This window comes from Wyeomyia smithii, chromosome 2 (genome assembly GCF_029784165.1).
Source record: "Wyeomyia smithii strain HCP4-BCI-WySm-NY-G18 chromosome 2, ASM2978416v1, whole genome shotgun sequence".
NCBI classification, from domain to species: Eukaryota; Metazoa; Arthropoda; class Insecta; order Diptera; family Culicidae; genus Wyeomyia; species Wyeomyia smithii.
The window spans coordinates 158137691-158159904 of NC_073695.1; the positions used below are offsets into that span (position 1 = coordinate 158137691).

The window sequence follows — 22214 nt, forward strand, 5'->3', positions numbered from 1 at the left end:
TCAATCTTCTATGTTACATTAATTTTTCTGGTACTCTGTCCGTTTTACAGGATCGGACTGTGAACCGTTTTAACGTGCGACTCAAACGGAAATGTCCCACAATAAGCTTTTATTTTTTTTTACATAGCTTTTTAGCTTTTATCCACGCAACTCGTGTCCGTTGTTGATTGGTCGAGAACATTTCATGCGTTGCTGAATAAAATCTTTTATCGAGCGACTGCGTTTTGTCACCCTAGAGAGCTTAAGGGGTATTAACCATTTACTCCGACAATTTGAATTTAAAAATAACCGTTTGTACCGACTTAATTTTTTTGGGTCTTTCCTGCCATATTTTTAAGCATAGATGTATTTTTGTAACCCCGTTACCCTTTCCTCAACTCAAACAAAAAAAAAATATTTTCTTAAAACTTGTTCTAAGGAAATTTATTTTTTTTTAACTTCAAATTATTCTTTCTACAGAACTACCTATTATCCATTTGATTTTTAAATACTATTTTTTTTTCTAGTTATGTGTTAATGGTTTTGGAGTAGGAGATATTTATGACCACCTTGGCAAAGTCTGCGCTTAATTAAATGTCAACACTGGCTTGACTACTAACTTAACCTCTTACTTTTTCCGTATACGTCAAAGATAAATTTTCGACTGACATCAAATTTCATCTTATATACGTCCCGAAACTTCTGGGACAGATATCAAAATATATCTCAACTTACTATTTTCCGCTAATGCATAAACAAAAAAACGTCAAAATATTTCGACTGATTTCATCTCTACTCCGGCTCGACTCTTAACTGACAGCATGCGCAGGTGGTTCAACATTTGCTTTATTGATTTCGACAGCAACGCGAATGAACTTTGTGAAAAGTCATGCGTGCCGTATTCTGTTTGGCTTTTGACAGTTTTGTATGGAGCAACTGGATGGAACTATTGGATGATCATGGCTATTAATTTGTGTTACAATGTTTCGTTATTTAACCTAAAACTTAGCAGCTCTTTCTATTTCTGAAAATGCAGTAAGTATATCGTTTGTTGATACCGGATCATTGGAGTGTGATTTGTACGTCTGGATAATAGGCTCATTTTACAAACTTCCCGCTGTTCTATCGAATATCTAATGTAATGTTTCTTGCTTCTCCTACTGTACGAATCCTCATTTTATTCTTCATTCTACTATACTACTTTTCCTATAAAATCCTAATCTATTATATCTATCTTCTAACGTTAAACCAACTAGGTGGTGTTATTGTTGCGCAAACCGAGTTGCTCATTGTTTTTTTTTCTTTGCAGATTTTGTTTGTTGACATAGCTGTATTTCCGTAAACGAATGCCGATTGGTTTTTTTTTTTTGATACTCTAACTATTCCTACTATGCTAGTGGTTAGGATTACTCGCAGTGAATAATGACAGTGCGCACAACCTAATCCTGCGAGCCATAGCCTGATCATCATTTGGGCTCTTTCAGATTCTCACTGCTCTCCATAGTACTCATAGTACTGACCCTTCTTTGTCCGCCGTGGACTTTAGGATGTTTAAAGAGGGCTTTCCTGGCTCTAGAGGTTAATGTATCCTGTTGCTGTATCATTATTCTCCGATAGCTTCTACTAATGTGAAATTAACCGCAAGCGTATTTTTGTTTTATGTTTTGTTTGATTCGTGAAATGCCATTAGGTCATTTCCATAGCTCGTTAAACTTTTTTTTTTTTTGCTAATTTTTGATGAGATCTGCGCGCTTGTAAACCCCTATATTATTTCCTTTATCGTCTACCAATTTGTAACAGTTTGATCCTATTTTGGCAACTACTTTTGCAGGTGAATATATTTTTCCTAGCTTCGCGTTGAATTTTTTTAGTTTGTTTGATTGGAGGTGATTTTTTTAATACCGTTTCACCTACTGTAATTTCTGGCAGATTTGTTTTAGCTTTTAAATTATAGTATTTTTCATAACGATGGTACGCTTTTTTTAAATTCTCTTCTACCTTCGTGAATATCGTCTTTAGTTCCTGGTTTAATTCCTTTGGGTCATAATCAATTTCTTGATCCGCATCCCTTATATATTTGTATTCTTCCCCGCTACTTATGTAGTTTCGCCCGTAGTTTACAAAGTATGGGGTGAATTCAGTTGACTCATGACATGCTGTTCGAATCCCCATAGCAATCTTGTGTATGTTTGCGTCCCACTCTGTTTGGTCTTCTTTCAGGTGTGCTCTGATAGCCGCGTTTATTACTCTCTTCACTCGCTCTGTAGGATTGTTCGCTGGATGATAATTTGCATTTCGCCAATGAGTCACCTTGTACCGCTTAAGAAGAGAGGCAAATAGTGCTGACTTAAACTGAGGACCGTTATCCGAAATTATTATTTCGGGAACGCTGAATTGTAAGAATATCATGTTTTCCATGAATTTTATTAGTGAAACAGTTTTAGCTTCTCGCATCGGCTGTATTACTACAAATTTCGAAAACAGGTCAGTGCTGACCAGAAGCACGGTATTGCCTTGCTTACTTTTGGGAAACGGTCCAACGTAGTCCACTGATATAACCTGCCATGGCATGCTAGCTAATTTTTGACGACCCATAAGAGGAGTTTTGTTTATGTTTGGGTGTTTGGACATTTTACATATTTCGCATGCGGCACAATAGCGTTTAATTTCCGTACTCATTCTCGGCCAATAATATTTCTCCTGCAGTTTTTTTAGTGTTTTCTCAGAACCCAAGTGTGCCACCTCGTGTTCTGATTCAAGAACCTGTATTCTTTCATGCTTTGGCAGATAGTATTTCCATTCAAACCTAGGGTCTGCGCTTCCTTTCTCCGGCAGGTACTTGAATATCCGGCCGCTCTTCACTTTGAAGTCTTTGAATTTTTCTGGTTGTTTTTCGATGTCCTTTTTAAGCTTTTCGTAATCCAGATCCGCGTTGAACAGGTCTATCGTTTCGATCCTGGACAATGCATCTGCCACAACATTCAATCGTCCTTTTCTGTATTCTAGTTCAAAGTCGTATTGTTGCAGTCGTACTGCCCAGCGAACTAATCTGGCCGAGTTACCCTCGACACTAACTAAATTCAACCAGCGTAAGGATTGAGCGTCTGTAATTACTTTAAATATTGATCCTTCCACATACTGACGGAAGCGTTCGATGGCCAGTATGACACCAAGGCATTCCCGTTCTGTTGCTGAATATTTCTGTTGAGCTGCTGACAATTTTTTTGAATAGAAGGCAATGGATCTGCGAACCTCTTCTTGGATTTGCAGCAGTACTGCACCAACTGCATGCGCAGACGCATCAGACTCAATTATAAACTGAGTAGAAAAATCCGGGTGGGCAAGAATGGGTGGTGATGTAAGTAATTCTTTCATTCGGTTGAAAGCGATGTCCGCTTCTTGTGTCCAAACTATTTTAGTATTTTTCGTTTTCAGGAGATCTGTGATCGGTGATAGCAGCTCGCTATAGTTTGGGATGAACTGCTTAAAAAAACCAACCATTCCTATCAGACTGCGAATTTCTCTAACTGTTTTAGGGACGGGATAGCTTAGTATAGGTTCTAGTTTGTCGCTGTCAATGGATAGCCCTTCCTCTGATAGAACATAGCCTAGGTAGTTCACTTTCTTCTGGCATATTTTTGATTTCTCCAAGCTTATTGTTAGTTCCGCCTTCGCTAAGCGTGTCGCTACTCTTTCGATTAATTGAACGTGCTCTTCCAGTGTATTCGACATCACGACTATGTCGTCCATATATACAAATACCCACGGTTCTAAATCGAATCCGATAACTTTGTGCATAAGTTTTGTTTGTGTCATTGGTTCACCTTTCAACCCGAAGGGCATAACCTTGAATCGGTACAACTTCCTTCCTGATCGAAACGATGTGTAGTTGCGACTGTTTTCATCCAAAGGGATCTGCCAGTAGGCTTTTGAAAGGTCTATAACGGAGAAGAACTTTGCTTTTTGGATTCTACCCAGTATTGCCTGTATGTCCGGCAGCGGGTATGCTTCATTTTTGGTGGCCTTATCAATGCTACGACAATCCAAGCATATTCTCCATTCTCCAGATCGTTTTTTAACTGGCAGCAATGGATTGCACCAGTCCGAATACGATTCCTCAATAACATCTAGCTCTAGCATTCGGTCGATTTCCTTCTGGATTTCTTTCTGCATAGCCGGTGATGTCCTATACCTTGGTGGTCTTTTTGGTGTTGCACCCTCTATCAAGTCGATTTTATGTCGTATTAGACTCGTGCGACCTAATTTTGATGTTTTAAATAGTTTTAAAGCCGTAAGCAATTTAGCACGTTGTTCGCCCGTTAGCTGGTGCTCGGTTTGAATATCTTCATCTTTTCATTCTACAGGAGTCTCGACCGATGGTATTTCCAGTGATTCGTCCTCGTTCTGTACACCATCCAGGAGTGTTGTTCCCGCGGGCTCTAAAATTAAGTTTATCTCTTCTTCGCTTTCTGCAAAGTATTCCGAAGCCATGTTCAAAGCGATGCGATCTATGTTGAGAGGTAGTGGTACCCAATTTGTACCGTTTCTGACTGCTGGCTCAATATCAAATGCTTTCCAGAAGTCGACACCTAAGATTAATCGTCTCGCTATTTGCGGTACGTACAGAGTAGGGACTATTTTCGTTACTCCTCCGAAAGTGTACGGTATGTGGAGCAAGCCCACTCCTGTGTGTTCGGTTTCATCAGCGGTTCTAATTTTCAAATTCGTTGGTTTAGTTACAAAATTATGCTGTCGTATTATCCTCTCATCGCTTATTATGCTTATGGCCGCACCTGAATCTAATAACGCTATCATATCTGTTCCTAAAATGGTAACCACAATATGGGGACATTTGTTCGATCTTACATTGACTTTCATTTGCCCATTTATGTTGCGCAGCTCGTTATACCTTACAGTACTAGCTAATTCATTGGGAGACTGTTTATTCGACTGGAAAGTGTCCCTCCCTATGACCTTTCCCTTATGTCGTTTTTTTCTTCCGGCTGTCGGATTCGATGGTTGTTAGGACATGTATTAATGACAACTTTAGTATGTCCGCAAACGTGGCAGAAAATTTGCTTCTGTTTAGCGCAATCTCTCCAAAAGTGCCCAAATTGGCGGCAATTCCAGCAAAGGATATTCTTCTGCTGAAATTCTCTTTGCTCTATTCCTCCTTTCTGCTCGTTTTTGGATTCTTTTTGTGATCGATTTCGAAAGGATCTAACCGCATTAATTTCCTCGCTGTGTTCTAGGTATTCATCGTTCTCGTTGTTTTCTTCCACATTGCACACGTTGAACGGTCGTCTGTTCTGGCTATAATTATGGTAGCATGCTTTGTCTAAATCGAAGCACAGGCTTGTTAGAGCATCTAGCGTCAATTGTTCCATGTTTATGAACGCCAAGTGTGGACGATAGCTATCTCTCATATTTTCCATAATAATGTTGCACATTGATTTTCGTCCATTGGTTTCGACAACTTTTGGCATAATCGCTCAACTTCCGAAACGAACGCAATAAATGTTTCGTTTGGCTGTTGCTTTCTCTCCCGAATCTGCTTATCCGTTACTCTGTCCGTGTTTGGTACTCCGAAGCGCAACTTTAGCATGTACTTGAAAATTTGCCATGATGTGAATCTGTTACTGTAGGTGTAGTACCACTCCTCTGCTATAGAATCAGATTTCAGTAAAAAATTCACCTGCCCCAATAATTCGGCTTCTGTTGTTCTGTTGTTGTTTGCTAATGTTTCGACTCTCTTAAGAAACTCTTCTACCGATGGTCCTCTAGGTTCGCCACTGAATCTCACCGGCCACTTATCTACCGATATTTTAGAGAACCGTGAGTCTCTGTTTCCGTGAGTCTCTGGTGCACGTGGTGACGGCTGTTCCCTGGGTCCTCCTAAATGGTTATTTCGTTGTGTTGTGTTCGGTATCGGCTGCTGTTGTATTGGAGCTTCGTAATCCACAGCTGGATTGAAACCTACGGAATTGTTCATTTGTGTCCTTACGTTACCTTGCTCGTAGTTATTCACCATCACTCTTTTGTTGGCCACTTCTGAAATGCTATGGAAAAGACTAGGGAAAGCTGTGGTCTGTTTGGGCTCATTTGATGGCTGCTGTCTTGAGAGTTTTTGAGATAGCTGGTTCATCATAGTTTCCAGCTTGCTTGACAATACCTCTTCAACAATTCTTCCTATTTCTCTCGTTGCCTGTGCTGACATAATAGATCCCCTTTTTGTCGATGAACTATCACTTCGATTTATTGTATCTGTTTCCTTGCCAAAAAGATCTATTAGCATATCGATTTCGTCTAAAACTCCCTCTCTTATTTGAATTTGTAACGCGTCTAACGCTGCTGATCTTTGAGCGCGTAAGTATAGATGTTTTAATCTGCTAATTAACTGTTCGTCATATGTCACCTCTAGTCCCTGTCTAATTATCATTAACTTTGCCTGGATCAAATTCACCTCCTGTAGTATCGTTCTCTTTGATACTAACTGTCTTGGTATTCGTTCTTCTTTTTTTTTGTTCTCTGTAAAATGTATGTTGAAGTGCTTCGATTGCCATTCCTGACGAATTCAGACATCTAATTTTTAGCTCATACTCCAATTCATCAGGGGTCAAATGTGTTGGGTTTACCCATATAAAGTGTACATTTTCATCAATTTGTGCCATTTCATCTAATTAGTTCCACTAGTTGTGTATTCTACTTATACTCTATGTTAATTCAAATTTTTATGTAGTGTTTAAGCTTATTTATAGAAACTCGCAAAGGGAAAAAAACTAAATTCATCTCCACATCTCCAAATTCATATCCACGATGTTTTACCAAAGTAAATTTCATGAAATACTCCTACATAAATAATAACTGGTTCCAACCTTTCTTAATTCGAAATACGCCGAATGAATCAAGATAAATGTTAGACGTTCCAAAAATATATCAAACTTTCGCGTAAACCCATTTGTTGGGCGCCAAATGTAACGTGCGTGGGAGGATAGCAACAGACTTCGCTTATGCGCCAGGCAGGGAAAACTGCCGCGAAGCCGCAATGGTTAAAAGCCCGGTGAGACTCTAGGGTTGTTTATTCCGAACGGCACTCATCTGACTAACCAACTAACAACAGACCTACTGAAAGTTACTCCATTCTAAGGAACGCGCACCGAAATCAAATAAAAACTTATACATGATAATTTCCCATTTTTAATCAACGCTCCATTGACCTATACGCCTAAAGTTCTACTTTTGGTGGTTTTCTTGGACCTGAACTTTTTCGTGTTTTTCTCACCTCGGTCTTCGTTTCGACGTGGGGTGATGCTGGTTCATCCACGCTAGCGGGATTCGGGTGAACGATGTTGGCGATGCGCGTAGGTACAGCCGTGGGTGGTCGATGAAACTACTTGATGCGGTCGGGGGGCGCACAGATGCGACAATCTATATCTGGCTGCGGGCGGGAGGCTGGCAGTACCCGTAGTATAGCTTCCCACGACACTGGTCGTCACTTTGGTTGATTTTTTGTTACTGAACAGCCCGGTTTGACAATCTTGCTTTATTCCGTCTCCAAGATCTTGTCAACTACACGTCACCCGGTAGTTCTTCCGATCTAACCAGATTGCGAGGTTATGAACACGAATTGCACGTGAAGGGAGCGGGCGGCTGCCGTGATTTTGTAAGCCCCAACCGAATCCTTCGTTCGAAGAATACCTGGACTATTCGAGATCTTTTCCCCGTTAACAAATTTTTCACGCTTTTCGATTTTTTTTTCTCTTCTTCTCTAACTGCTTTTTTTTTGTGATGTTTTTCAGCACTCTCAATCTTCTATGTTACATTAATTTTTCTGGTACTCTGTCCGTTTTACAGGATCGGACTGTGAACCGTTTTGACGTGCGACTCAAACGGAAATGTCCCACAATAAGCTTTTATTTTTTTTACATAGCTTTTTAGCTTTTATCCACGCAACTCGTGTCCGTTGTTGATTGGTCGAGAACATTTCATGCGTTGCTGAATAAAATCTTTTATCGAGCGACTGCGTTTTGTCACCCTAGAGAGCTTAAGGGGTATTAACCATTTACTCCGACAATTTGAATTTAAAAATAACCGTTTGTACCGACTTAATTTTTTTGGGTCTTTCCTGCCATATTCTTAAGCATAGATGTATTTTTGTAACCCCGTTACAGTGTTTTGAAGACTACTTAATCTCACTCATGTTTCTCAGAGATGGCTGAACCGATTGTCATAAAATCAGTCTCAAATGGAAGGTCTAGTTGCCCCATAAGACCCTATTGATTTGTTTTGCAATCGCACTATTACTTTGCCTGTTATGTTAAAAAAGGTGAAATCCAGCTATGAAAAGGAACATATTCCGAAGACTACTTGAACTCACTCAATTTTCTCAGAGATGGCTGACCCGATTTCCACAAAATTAGTGTCAACTAATAAGTCGAGCTGCCTCATAACACCCTATTGAATTTTACTGTAATCGGACTATAATTTCGTCTGTAAAGTACCAAAATGTGAAAATCACGAAGCTTCATTATCTCAGAAACTACACAACCGATTTGATCAATATTATTATCAGATGAGCGGGCTAGCTCAGGGTTAACTGATGAATTATGATTGAACTCGTGGTTTCAATGTTTGGCTGCCCTATACTTTCCCATTTCATTTGATTATGATTGAACTTAAGCCACCGTTATGTATTAAATTGTTAATAAAACAACGATAGTCTATTATTTCAAAGATTACATGACTTATTTAAGCATAACCAGTGTCATACCTCCCCAGCTGGTCTCGAGGTACGATGCTGGCCTAACAAGCCGGTCGTCGTAGGTTCGAGTCTTGTCTCGGGAGAGACTGTTAGTGTCAGTAGGATCGTAGCGCTAGCCCCGCAATTGTCCTGTACACTTAACGGTTGGCTGCGAAGTCTGTGTATAGTAAACAGAAGGTCAAGTTCCGAATCGGAATGTAGCACCAAGGCTTTGCTTTTAGTGTCATACGAACGAGTCATCTCTCAAACTTACAAATAACAAACTTCATAACAATTTGATATGTGGCTCAAAAGTTTTTGAAAGAAAAGAAATTCAAAGGCTATTTAAAACTATACCTGCTTTGATTGATATATGTGGTCTCAACATAATTTAAATATGGTTTTGTACTATTTGAACGTTCCAAATTCATTGATTCCTTGCGATGTGCTTAAAGACTGCAAATGCTTGACGAATCGGCCAAAGGATATGAGCCGTTGAGAGCAAAAGTGGTACATGTGCCATTTTTACACTTTTTGGAGTTTTTGCATAAATTGATGCAGAACGCAATAACGTACTAGAATATCCAAGAAAAACCGAGATCTGATAACCTTAACCAAAGTTATAGCCAGAACAATTTTTGGTAATTAACATAATCACCATTTCGTTGAAAGCAAAATTGGTACATGTCCAGTCTGTGCATGTTAGATGAATTTTAAGTCGATGATCTTAGGATATAGAACAATCATGTCTTCAGCAAAGTTGGTGAAGTGATTGAGTACTTTCAGATGAAGATCTGTCTGTTTTGGAATTTTCTCACTACCTGGCGCTAGTGTACCCGTGACTATTTTGTAACAGAAAGAGTTTTATGTATTTCAGTATCACCTCGTATGCTCTGGCCAATTTAGAAGATAGCTCTCTGAGGTCTTTGATAAAGATATATATTTACACACTGGACCCAGGTTTGGCTTTAGGCAGGCCACCGATAGCCTTCCGGAAGATCCAGAAATACCGTAATTGAGGTCAATTTTCTAAAGTGATCCTAGAGCTTCCTACTTTTTTCGAAACTGCTTCTGCGGGATTGACTAGAAACGAAATGATTTCACCGAAAGATCCGGAACTAGCGTGAAATGTCAATTTTTAAAAGTGTTCCTAAAGCTTCCTGTTTTTTTTTCGAGACCATGTCTAAAAGGTAAATGATCTATTAACGAAATATGCTCCAAGATGGCCACCACGCGAACCACCGGTACTACCATAAAAAAGATTAATTTTTAAGAACAGTCCCACTTTTTTTCTAAACTACTCCCAGACGAAAATAAATGATCTCATGACAGAATGTTACTCAAATTTACCATCAGATAGCCCTCCGAAAGATCCGGAGCTACCGTAAACGAGATTAATTTCGAATAACAGGTCCTAGTCCCATCTGGATAAGGTGTATATTTTTCCAAGGCTGTATCATATTTTCAGTTCACTCTTTTGTCGCTCCTATAACTACATACACTGTCTGCTTTAATGAACAGGTCCTAGTATTTTCCGTGTTTTTTTTTCGAAACTATCACATGCAAAAATATACCATAATATCAAAGTAAAGACGAGATCTGATAACTTATACCAGAGTTATAGCCAAAATAATTTTCAGTTTTCCTTTTCTACGGTATTTCTGGATCCGGAGGGCAACCGGTAGTCTACCGAAAGTTGAACCTGGGGCAATCGTGTAGTTATTATCGACCAAATATCAATTCTTAAGATACCAGGGTATTTTCCTTTGAATTGGCCCCAGTCGATCTAGATTATTCAAAATGGCTTCTGTTACATATACACTAGCGCCACAAAGTGACAGAATTCCTTAACAAACAGATCATCATTCTATAGCACTCAATCAATTGAAAAACTCTGCTGAAGACATGAATGTTCTATGTTTTAAGATTAGCGAGTTATAATGCATCCTTCATGCTTAGACTGGACATGTACCACTTTTGCTCTCAACGTTTTCTGGTTATCATTGTTTTTCCCATAGAACAAAAGTGGTACATGTTTTTCCATTGAAGTCTGTGTAAGTTTCCCAACCAGAACTCGTTATGCTTTCATGCACCGTCTTTTGAAACCTTTCCAGCAATGATTAAATGCAGTTATGTTAGAAAAAATTGTTGAAAATAATTTACTATATGAGTGTTTTCGTTTATCGCGTCTCCTTAAAAATTTACTTAATGGCACATGTACCACATTTGCTCTCAACGGCTCATATGATCAAAGTCAAATAACGAATCGTTTGAAATGATTGGTTTTATCGAAATAACAACATCCTCGACTTTCGACTTCTGTACATCGCTTTAATTCTGAATATATTCATGTTGGGTGGTATTCGGTCATTTTCAGCAGATTTTCTGGCATCAATCTGACACCGGAAATTCTCATATTGGGAGGTATTTAGTTATTTTGGTTGTTTTCCAGAAACTAACAGTGGTCGTCTTTAAATTCAAAATGGTGTCAAGGGTCAATGTTTGGTTTCTATGCATCATCTCAATTACAGAAATATCCATGTTGAGTATTATTTGGTCATTTTCGACTGTTTCCTATAAGTTGCCATTTAGCGATTCAAAATGGTGCTTGAGGTCAATTGTTAGCTCATTGCATCATTCTGGTTCCAGAGATACTCATATTGGATGGTATTTGATTATTTTAGGCTGTTTTTCACAAACCGGAAGGCGCCATCTTGGATTTCAAAATGGTATTTAAGATAATTTCTGGCCTCTGAGCGTCATTCTGGTTGAAGAAACACCCATATTGGGTGTAATTCGATCATTTTCCGCTGTTTCCCTAAAACCGGAAATCGCCAACCTAGAATCTAAAATGGGGTCTATGGTCGATTTCAGCTGCTGTGTATCATTCTAGATATGGAGATACTCATGTTAGACGGAAATCGGCCATTTTTGGCTGTTTTCCAGAAACCGCAAGTTGCCATCCTACAATTCATAATGGTGTCTGAAGTCGATTTGTGGCTCCAGTGCATCATCACGATTCCGAAAATACCCATATTGGGTGGTATTTGGTCGTTTGCCGCTGTTTTTCCGAAACCGGAAGCGCCATCTTAGAATTCAAAATGGTATCTGTGGTCGAATTTAGCTCCTGTGTATCTTTCTTTATCCGGATATTATTATATTTGGTGGAAATCGTCCATTTTTGGCTGTTTTCCAGAAACCGGAAGTTGCCATCTTACAATCCAAAATGTTGGTCGATTATGGAACATATTTGTTACCACTAAAAACATTCACCTGCAAAATATGGTTCCATTTAGTTGATTAGTTCGCGAGATGTGCAGAAACATATGCTTCCATAAGAGGGAGGGGCGTCGAACCATCATGGACATATTTAATACCCTTTGAAACATCCACATGCCAAATTCGGTTTCATTTGCTTGGTTTGTTCTTCAGTTGTGCAGAAATGTATGTTTCATTTGTATTGGACCCCTTCCTTTCCAGAAGAGGGAGGGGTCTCAAACTATCATAGGAACCTTTATCGGGACCAAAAACCCCTACATACAAATTTTCACATCGATCGGTTCGGTAGTTTTCGAGCCTATATGGATCAAACAGACAGACAGACCGGACTACATTTTTATATGTATAGATTACAACATCAATATTTTAGAACCTAAAGAGTGAATATACATTTATTGGATTGAAGCGTTCATGTAAATCTATTTTTACAAATAGAAGTTAGAATGAGAAAGGCTGGGTCTGAACGCTAGGTGGATTAATTTAGGTTTTTAGGACAAAATTATTTTCTACAACCTTACCAGAGACACTAGTTATGCCAGTCAAATAAACCGATTTAGCTGAAGAAATAATTTAATCTCTAATCTAATAATATAATTGGGCACTCTGTGGATAATTAAAATATTTTTATAATCGTAACAGTTGGTTTGATTGACATAGTGCCTTTGGCAAAGTTGTAGATAAAAATATTGTCCTTCCAAAAATAAACATGTTGTATTTTTTTTTTTTTGAAAAAATATAACTTTTTTTTTTATTTCTTCATCGCTTCGGTATTTTTTTGTAATTCTTGAAAATAAGCTTTTTTAATATTAATTTTAATGTTTCTTTTACATTAAAAAAATGGATTTTTTGAGTTTTTTTTATCGGAAAGATAAAATTACTATCTAAAACTTTTCCAGAGACGTCACACTGATCACAAAACTTTTGGCTCTGAAATATTTATAATCACAATAATCCTCCCAGAATTGCATTTTAAATTGCTTCTCAGCCTGTAGAAACATTTATGCAAAGTTTAAGCCAAATCTAAAATGACAAAAAATATTGAAACTGGGACATTTTTTGTGGAACTGCTCAGTTAAAAAGTAATTTTAAGTTATATTAAAAAATGTGCAAACATATTGAAAACTTCAAAGTTTACAGAATAGTTAACTTTAATTTTGTTTTTTCTCGAATTGATATCAGTGATAGTGATAGATGTCACTTAGTCTAGTCTGACTAAACGGTGTTAAAAAAAAAATTCAATAACACTGGTCGACAAAAGCGAAAAAAGTGGCCCTTAAGCTCAAAATGGTTGCCCTCCAAAGGTTTTACAGCTTTTTAACCATTCCTGTGAATTTTGCTGCTTTTAGAGAATGCAGAAATGCATCAGAAGGCCGCCGACGAATTGCTTATCGGATTCGTCACTTTTACGTTTGCATAGGGAAAAACTCTTTGGAAAAGTTATCTTTGCTAGGGACACCAAAACTCACAGGAATGGTTGAAAACCTACCTACCATCTCTCATGTTTTCCAGTTCGAGCTCTAGGACAAAACTTGGATTTTGAATGATGAAAGTGCTATGAAAGAAGGATTACTATTTTAAACATACACCCAACAGAAACGGGGAATATTTTATTACTTTAGGGCAATTTTTTATTACTTTTTGTGTCTTATGACTGCGCATTATACACACAAAGTAATAAACAAAAAGTAATAAAAATTATGACGGCCACACGCTTGTATGTGTTTCTGCAGAAGAACATGCAGCCAAGCACCGCAATGCATGTGTTAGCAAGACTTCACTCGCTGCGTTTGTATTGATGCAACGATCTGGTTCATTTTTGTCTCCTTCATCCACACATAATCAGAATCTCAACCGTCAACCTCAAATGTCTAATAAGAAACACTTTCGTTTCGTACTCCAGTGTGTACTTGAAATGGAAATATGTAATACTGTCTGACCAGAGTTGCCGAAGTTGCGAATATCGTTCTGGATGGGCACAAGTTTTGTATTTTCAAACAGATCCAAATGCGTTTCCATGAACCAATGATTATGTGCTGTAGATAGCTTGCAAGAAAGCGAATGTTTTTGTTTTTCTCTAAGGGGCCATTCACATACCACGTGGACAGTTTTGGGGGGGGGGGTTTTGGCTAATGTCCATGGTCCATACAATTTTCTTAGCATTTATATGGGCAGTTGTCCACGGAGGGGAAGGGGGGGGGGTCAAAATCGTTAAAAATCTTTCCACGTGGTATGTGGATGGCCCCTAACGCAGTTTACAGATCGTGATGTCATTTTAAGGCGCATTTCAATTCATTGAAATCATCAACGTTTGCATACTCTATGACGGGGAAAATGCTGCTTGGCAGCTCTTGTTATATTTTTTCGCTACTTCGTATGCATACAACGAGCGAAATAATACACGCACACCGGATGAATTGGTGATTGAAGAAACTTGTAAGGCCTCTGCCAGGCTGAACGCCAACACGAGCGATGGGGCGAGATTTTTGCCGTAGTTTAATGAACAGCTCTACTTACGGCTGTTTATTTACCTACGGCAAGAATCTCGCCCGATCGCTCGCGTTGGCATTCAGCCTAGTAGAGGCCTAACATGTGCAACATATGCGACTGTGTGTGATTTTTTTTTTTTGATCTGAGACGGAAAGGGAGCATTTTTCGACAGAAAGAATTTTGTATGTGGTTGAAACGACCATTATAGGGCTTTTGCTACACATACCTACATGCATAGCATCTGTTGGGCACACATTGCAGATTAATCAATTGTTTCTGTTATGACGATCCGAAATTTAATCATCAATTACTTGACGAATTCTTATTCTTTTTGTGTCATTTTTTTTTAATATCCACGAATAGTGATAACTATCAATTTATTATTTCATTTTGTAAAAAAAAAATTCTAGAACGTATACACTCTTTGGCGATCATGAATCTACCGAGTCCATCGAAAAAACTGCTCTTATTTAATTTCTAGATATTTTTAACATATAGCGGTACATAAATTAACAAGTTTAACGACTTATTAGACATAAAAAAATCAATACTAATCGATATTTTTTCTGAGCAAAGTGAAACAAAATCCAAACATAACGTTCTCGGAATCCGGTACTTTTCAAATATATCTTAACTTTTTAAAACCTTTATATAATTTCCAAGGTACATTTCTACCGGCGGAATATTTTGTAACAACGGGAAATGTAATATTTTTCGATAAATTCATTGTTTGATATTCGCGCCGCTCCGATTAGCCTGGGTAACAACTTTAAAACTCCTAGTTTTACCGCATACCGAATTTAAATACTAAAGACAAATTTTGTATGCTATGAATTAACATGTAAGCTCGATGAAATAAGTTTTTATCACGTGATTTTCGTGTTGAGTACTCTAAAATAATTATTTAAATTAATTTACGCTTGCCGATGCGTGTTAATCATATGGAGCTGTCACTTTTGCCTGCCCAACAGATGACTAATACATATGCACTGTGCAAATGCCCTATTAGATAGTACTCCCGTAACACGTGCTAAATATATGACAGTATGTGTTGTTACTTGACTGGGGAAGAAGTTTATTGCCTTTTAAGTAATGAATTTGTTACCTGAAAGGCAATTTTGCGCTATTGCTTCTAAAGTAATAAGGAAAAGTTTTGCGTGTAGTTGCATTCAAACCAAAAGAATCAGTTCAGAAGTTTATTAAATTATTATTTACAAAGACATTTCGAGTTTGACCTTTATATCATTTGTATCTATCGCGCTACTATTACCTGCAATATAATCTGTATAAATGAATGCATCAAGATTTTAGTTTTTAACATTTTCGATTTTCTCGTAATTGTCGGTTTATCGATATCTGAATACCTACGTTACTTTTCGGCGACCAGGTAAGCACCTTGCGATCAGCTGCTGAAGGGTACTTCGTTAGCGTACGCTCCAACATTTCAAATCATTGTAATGCTATGTTTCAGAAACAATTATTTTATTTTTCAAAATTTCGCGAAGTTTCGCGAAATTTAGAGACCAATTTCGTTTCGTCTCGAGAACTCGAAATCCACCTTGATTTCGTTTGGACTAATTTGGCGAAACCGAAATTAAGGGTTAATTTCGTTTCGTTTCGTTTCGACACCAGAAAAGCCAGTTTCGCACATATTGTTTTATATTATTTTAAAATTAGATAAATTATAAGCAAATGCGAATACAAATACAAATAATTCACAGGAGATGTCACCATTTGAGACAGAACACAAAAAATATTCGACGTTGATTTTCAAAACTGAATTGAAATTTTCTCTAAATGATAACATAATCCCGTTCTCATCACTTTTGACTCGATTTTAAAGATTTGCGTTGATCTTTTGTATTTAATATTTGTTCAACCTTTCAAGATACTCACGTGATGGGAGAGACATACAAATCAACATCCAAAAGCTCTGCAGCACGCTCATATTCGAAATCGTCAGTGTCTAACAACAAATCTACAGTAGAACCCAAAGACATAAACAATGAACTTATGCACCAATCGGGATGGCGTTTAAAGTCAGCAAAAGCATATATCCTAGATAAATCTAAGGCCGGTGTAGCTCATATCAAAACCACAACCAAACATCGTAGCATTCACCACTCAATCAAGCCCCAGCTTTCAAACAAAATAAAAAGTAGTGACTCTACAAAACAGAATGTCACAATATATTCTCCACCAATTAAAAAGAAAATTCCTACTTCAATAATAAAGCATTCTACAGACACACAACTAACGCGTGATCGCACACGCACGCGAACGTTGAAACAGGAAGAAATATCAATGTTGAAGAACACAGTGAACGTGTCAGATAGAACAGTTTTTATACCGAAGCCTTCCATAGTTTTTCATATACCATTACATGAACACGCACCACGAATGGTTGATAGCACGCTGAAAACTCATAGTAACAGTGACGGTGATGCTGAAAACGATAGTGATCAATACGAATCGGAATTCGATTCATATGAATCAGATACAGAATCACCATGCAGATCATCAAGTTCGAGTTCATCTAAACTGCCCTCTAATTGTAAATTTTCATCTTCAGACACTGACACCTCATGTAGTTTGACAAGAACGTCTGAATTTTGTCATTACCAAGAAATGCAAAGCCATGATTCTGTACGTTACAATTTAACATCTCAGCGAGAACAAACAACCAATGATGTTTTATTCGGATCCATCATTCAACAACAACAAGTAACTAATTATCTTAATTCTGGTATAAATAATGATGATATCCAAATCATACATACTAACCGTGAACAAATACATCAACGAAAAATAGATATTTTCAATAAAATCACATTGAACGTTATGTGTTTCAATTTATATGAAGAGCAACCAGTAATGTACGAATTTTTTGTTCAATTTCATGGGAATGTTACAGGCGTTCAAAATCATTGTCAAACTGAAATGGTACTTCAAGAAAAGCACACACAGACAGATGATGTATACTATAAATCGTGCTGGAGTCAACACCCACCGCGTTACTCAATAAATACACTTTGCAACATAATTGCGAATCACGAGGCCTGTTTAGAAGAAAAACTCAGTGTAAAAAGCAATAATTACTATGTTTTATGCCATAGCCAGCAACAAAATGACATGTTTTCTAATTTTTTGCAATACCTTGAAAACCAGTATACTCAATGTATGGTAAATCAAACGACTATTCCTGAAAACAGGCTGCTTTCATTTTTGCAGAACTCCTTAACAGTCATTGAGAGAATACATACTGGAAAGCTAGATGTACCAAAAAAAATATCTAAGAAAATCCACTCGAAGCAACACAAAATGCTTAACCAAAGTTCAGTAATTACAACGTTTTCGGATTTGAATCAAAATGAAATGTTTTTTACATTACATGACTATCATAAAGAAAGCATCCTCAAACATTTTATTTGTGTTTGGAATAAAAAACATTTAGTTCAACCTAAGTCCATACTCACTTGCTGGGATATCATTACTTGCCTCGAAAGAATTGGACCAATATTCATTGGAGGAACTATTAATGGGTAATAATAATAAGTACATAATAAATTGAAAAATTTAAAACTTGTTACTTTTCGATTTTTTTTTTAATTTTTCAGGACATTATGCCTATGGAATGAACGAGAATACAAGACAGAGAAAAACCCGTTTCAAATTATCAGCCCCGATATTGCTATAAAAGATAAGATCTGTCACCATGGAAAAGTAATCGCTGCAAAGTGTGTTGCACAATACATAAGCTGTAAAAGTCGTACTTTTGGTCAGGTATGAATGCGAACCCTTTTTATGCTATTTTTAGTGCATTTTTATATAACACTAGCTGACCCGGCAAACTTCGTCTCGCCTATTTTAGTGTTCAATTTAATAATTTTAAACAATTCAAATTCATTGATTCCTTGCGATTTGTCTATATCATTTGAAATGATTGGTTTTATCGGAATGACAACATCCTCGACTTTGGCTTGTGTACAACACTATATTCCGGAAATATATTGAATGCATTTCAGTTATTTTCGTTGTTTTTTAGAAACTGAAAGTGGTCATCTTCAAATTCAAAATGGTGTCCAGGGTCAATGCTTGGCTTCTAAACATCATTTCGATTCTGGAAATATCCATATGTAGTAGTATTCGGTTATTTTCAGCTGTTTCCCAGAAGTTGCCATTTATTGGTGTCTGAGGACAATTTTTAGCTCCTTGCATCATTCTGGATCCGGTGATACACATATTGGGTGGTATTTGGTCACTTCAGGCTATTTTTCAGAAACCGTAAGTCGCCGTCTTGGATTTCAAAATATCATTTGGAGACAATTTCTGACCCCTGAGCGTCATTCTGGTTAAAGAAACACTCATATTTGGTGGTATTTTGTCATTTTTGGCTGTTTTCCAAACATCGGAAGTCGCCATCTTATAATGCAAAATGTTGTCTGAGGTCGATTTGTGGCTTCAGTGCATCATAACAATTCCGGAAATAGCCATATTGGGTGGTAATTGATCTTTTGCCGCTGTTTTTTGGAAACCGGAAGTCGCCATCTTGGATTTCGAAATGGCATTTGGGAACAATTTCTGGCCTCCGTGCGTCAATCTGGTTAAATAAACGCTCATATTGGGTGGTATTTGGTTATTTTCGGCTGTTTTACAGACACCGGAAGTCGCCATCTTACAATTCAAAATGTTGTCTGAGGTCGATTTGTGGGTTCAGTGCGTCACAACAATTCCGGAAATATCCATATTGGGTGGTATTTGATCATTTGCCGCTGTTTTTCAGAAACCGGAAGTCGCCATCTTGAATTTCAAAATGGTATTAGGGGACAGTTTTTGGCCTCTGAGCGTCATTCTAGTTAAAAAAACACTCATATTGGGTGGTATTTGGCCATTTTCGGCTGTTTTCCAGACACCGGAAGTCGCCATCTTACAATTCAAAATGTTGTCTGAGGTCGATTTGTGGCTTCAGTGCATCATAACAATTCCGGAAATACCCATATTGGGTGGTATCTGCTCATCGGCCGCTGTTTTTCGGAAACCGGAAGTCGCCATCTTGGATTTCTAAATGGCATTTGGGAACAATATCTGGCCTCCGTGCGTCAATCTGGTTAAAGATACGCTCATATTGGGTGGTATTTGGTCATTTTCGGCTGTTTTCCAGACACCGGAAGTCGCCATCTTACGATTCGAAATGTTGTCTGAGGTCGATACGTCGATTTGTGGCTTCAGTGCATCATAAAAATTCCGTAAATACGCATATTCGGTGGTATTTGGTCATTTGCCGCTGTTTTTCGGAAACCGGAAGTCGCCATCTTGGATTTCAAAATGGCATTAGGGGACAGTTTTTGGCCTCTGAGCGTCATTCTGGTTTTAAAAACACTCATATTGTGTGGTATTTGGTCATTTTCAGCTGTTTTCCAGACACCAGAAGTCGCCATCTTACAATTCAAAATGTTGTCTGAGGCCGATAGGTGGCTTCAGTGCGTCATAACAATTCCGGAAATACCTATATTGGGTGGTATTTGACCATTTGCCGCTGTTTTTCGGAAACCGGAAGTCGCCATCTTAGATTTCGATATGGTATTTGGTGATATGCCAGAGGAAGGTAGGGTGTCGAAACATTATGTACATGTTAGTTACACCTAAAAACATTCACTTGCCAAATTTGGTTATATTTGCTTAATTGGTTCTCGAGCTGTGCGAAATTTGAGTTTCATTTTTTTGGGACCCCTCCCTTATAGAAGAGGGAGGGGTGGCAAACCATTATGGATATATTTGTTACCCCTAAAAACATTCACCTGCCAAATTTGGTTCCATTTAATTGGTTAGTTCTCGAGATAAGCAGAAATTTGTGTTTCATTTGTATGGAACCCCTCCCTCACAGAAAAGGGAGGGGAGTCAAACCATTATGGACATATTTGTTACCTCTAAAAACATTCACATACCAAATTTGGTTGTATTTGGTTGATTGGTTCTCGAGCTGTGCGAAATTCGTATTTCATTTGTACGGACCCTTCCCTTGTAGAAGAGAGAAGGGTGTCAAATCATTATGGATATATTTGTTACCCCTAAATACATCCACCTACCAAATTTGGTTTTATTCGCTTGGTTAGTTCTAGAGATGTGGAGGAATTTGTGTTTCATTTGTGTGGAACCCCTCCCTTACAGAAGAGAGAGGGGTGTAGAACCAATATGGACATATTTGTAACTCCTAAAAACATCCACATGCCAAATTTGGTTCCATTTGCTTGGTTAGTTTTTGAGATGTGCTGAAATTTGTATTTCGTTTGTATGGGACCTCTCCCTTCCAGAAGAGGGACCTTTCTCGGTCCCTAAAACCCCTACATACAAATTTTCACGTCGATCGGTTCGGTAGTTTCCGAGTCTATATGGATCAGACAGACAGACAGACCGACAGACAGACAAACCGACAGACAGACAGACAGACCGGACTGCATTTTTATAGGTATAGATATACCTCATCACGGCAGTACCTTTCGGGCAGGAAACTTTTACAAAGCTCAAAAATCCTGTTTCTATATATCTCCTCAATCGAACTAGCACTCACCGAATGGAGTACTTACCACCGGTAACTAGAATGCTGTCAGAATTTCATGCCATGTTATTAACTCGTTCTCGAACTCTCGAAGTTGCGCTAGTTTTGCGGTTTTGGTTTCCATGAAAATGTAAATTTCGTAACCGTTCTACAAACTACACGACAAAAACCTAACAGAGCAATTCCACAAAAAATGGGCAACCAATTTAATCGACCATTTTTGATTTGGCTGAAACTTTGCATAGACGTTAGAGCAAAAGATGTCATTTTGTGCTATTGATTTAATTTTTGGAACACGACTCATTTTTGAAAAACTATTTAAAAACTATTTGGGAAAGGTATTGATAATTACAATTTTGCACTGAAAATATATTTTAGTTTATTCGACGAAAATACAGCGGGGGCCTAGTGTGGTTGGTAACGTCTCCGCCAACCACGCTCGACGCCTGGGTTCGAATCCCACCGCCGACATAGGTGTCGATGGTTGTGAGGTGGCGTGATCCACTCACAACCAACCCAATTGGTCTAGATTCAATCCTAGCCGACACCGGGAGATTTTCTGAGGCGAAAAATCTCTGGGATCACGCCTTCCATCGCATGAGGAAGTAAAGCCGTTGGCGCCGGTCCGTTAATAAACGGGTCGTGAGTTAGGGTCCTGGGTGTGGAGTCGCCTCCCTGGGCGTCGGTGATTGGCCACAACAGTGGCGGAACTAGACCGACGGAAAATAAGCGAGAGTAAAAAAAAAAAAATATTCGACGAAAACATTTGTTTTATTTACAAAACCTTTCGTTGTTTTCTGCAACGAAACCAATGCGTAATAAATATGAAAGTACTTTCGTCAGAACTGTCCAAATTGTTTCTGATCTCTATTCGTATACGTAACGTTTGGTTTTAAAAATGAACGCCAATAATTCGTACAAATAACGCTGCATAATGTAAATAGTACGAAAAATTAGTAAACTCCCGCAAATAATTTGTACAAAGAACGTTGCGATATGTAAATAGTACGAAAATTAGTAAGCTTACGCAAATAATTCGTACAAAGAACGCTGCATAATGTAAATAGTACGAAAAATTAGTAAGCTTACGCAATAATGTATAGATACATTATTCGAAATCAAAAATTACCGAGCTTTAGGAGCTTGATTGATGATCACCACCGGTTTGCCACA

At 38.1% G+C, this 22214-nt stretch overlaps 1 protein-coding gene across 8 annotated transcripts in view; it reads left to right on the top strand.

Annotated features, from left to right (window-relative positions):
• The window catches only part of LOC129721825 (uncharacterized), a 669416-nt gene that overhangs the window by 288716 nt on the left and 358486 nt on the right, over positions 1 to 22214 (top strand). For 6 of the 8 annotated variants that reach the window (XM_055674845.1, XM_055674849.1, XM_055674848.1 and 3 more), the window contains exons 1-3: positions 871 to 1014; positions 16374 to 18027; positions 18103 to 18268. In XM_055674845.1, coding sequence (XP_055530820.1) covers positions 16385 to 18027; positions 18103 to 18268 — 1809 coding nt within the window. In that variant the 5' untranslated portion in view covers positions 871 to 1014; positions 16374 to 16384. Of the gene's footprint in view, positions 1 to 870; positions 1015 to 16373; positions 18028 to 18102; positions 18269 to 22214 lie in introns of those variants that run through there. The other 2 variants (XM_055674846.1, XM_055674847.1) reach the window with 1 other exon arrangement.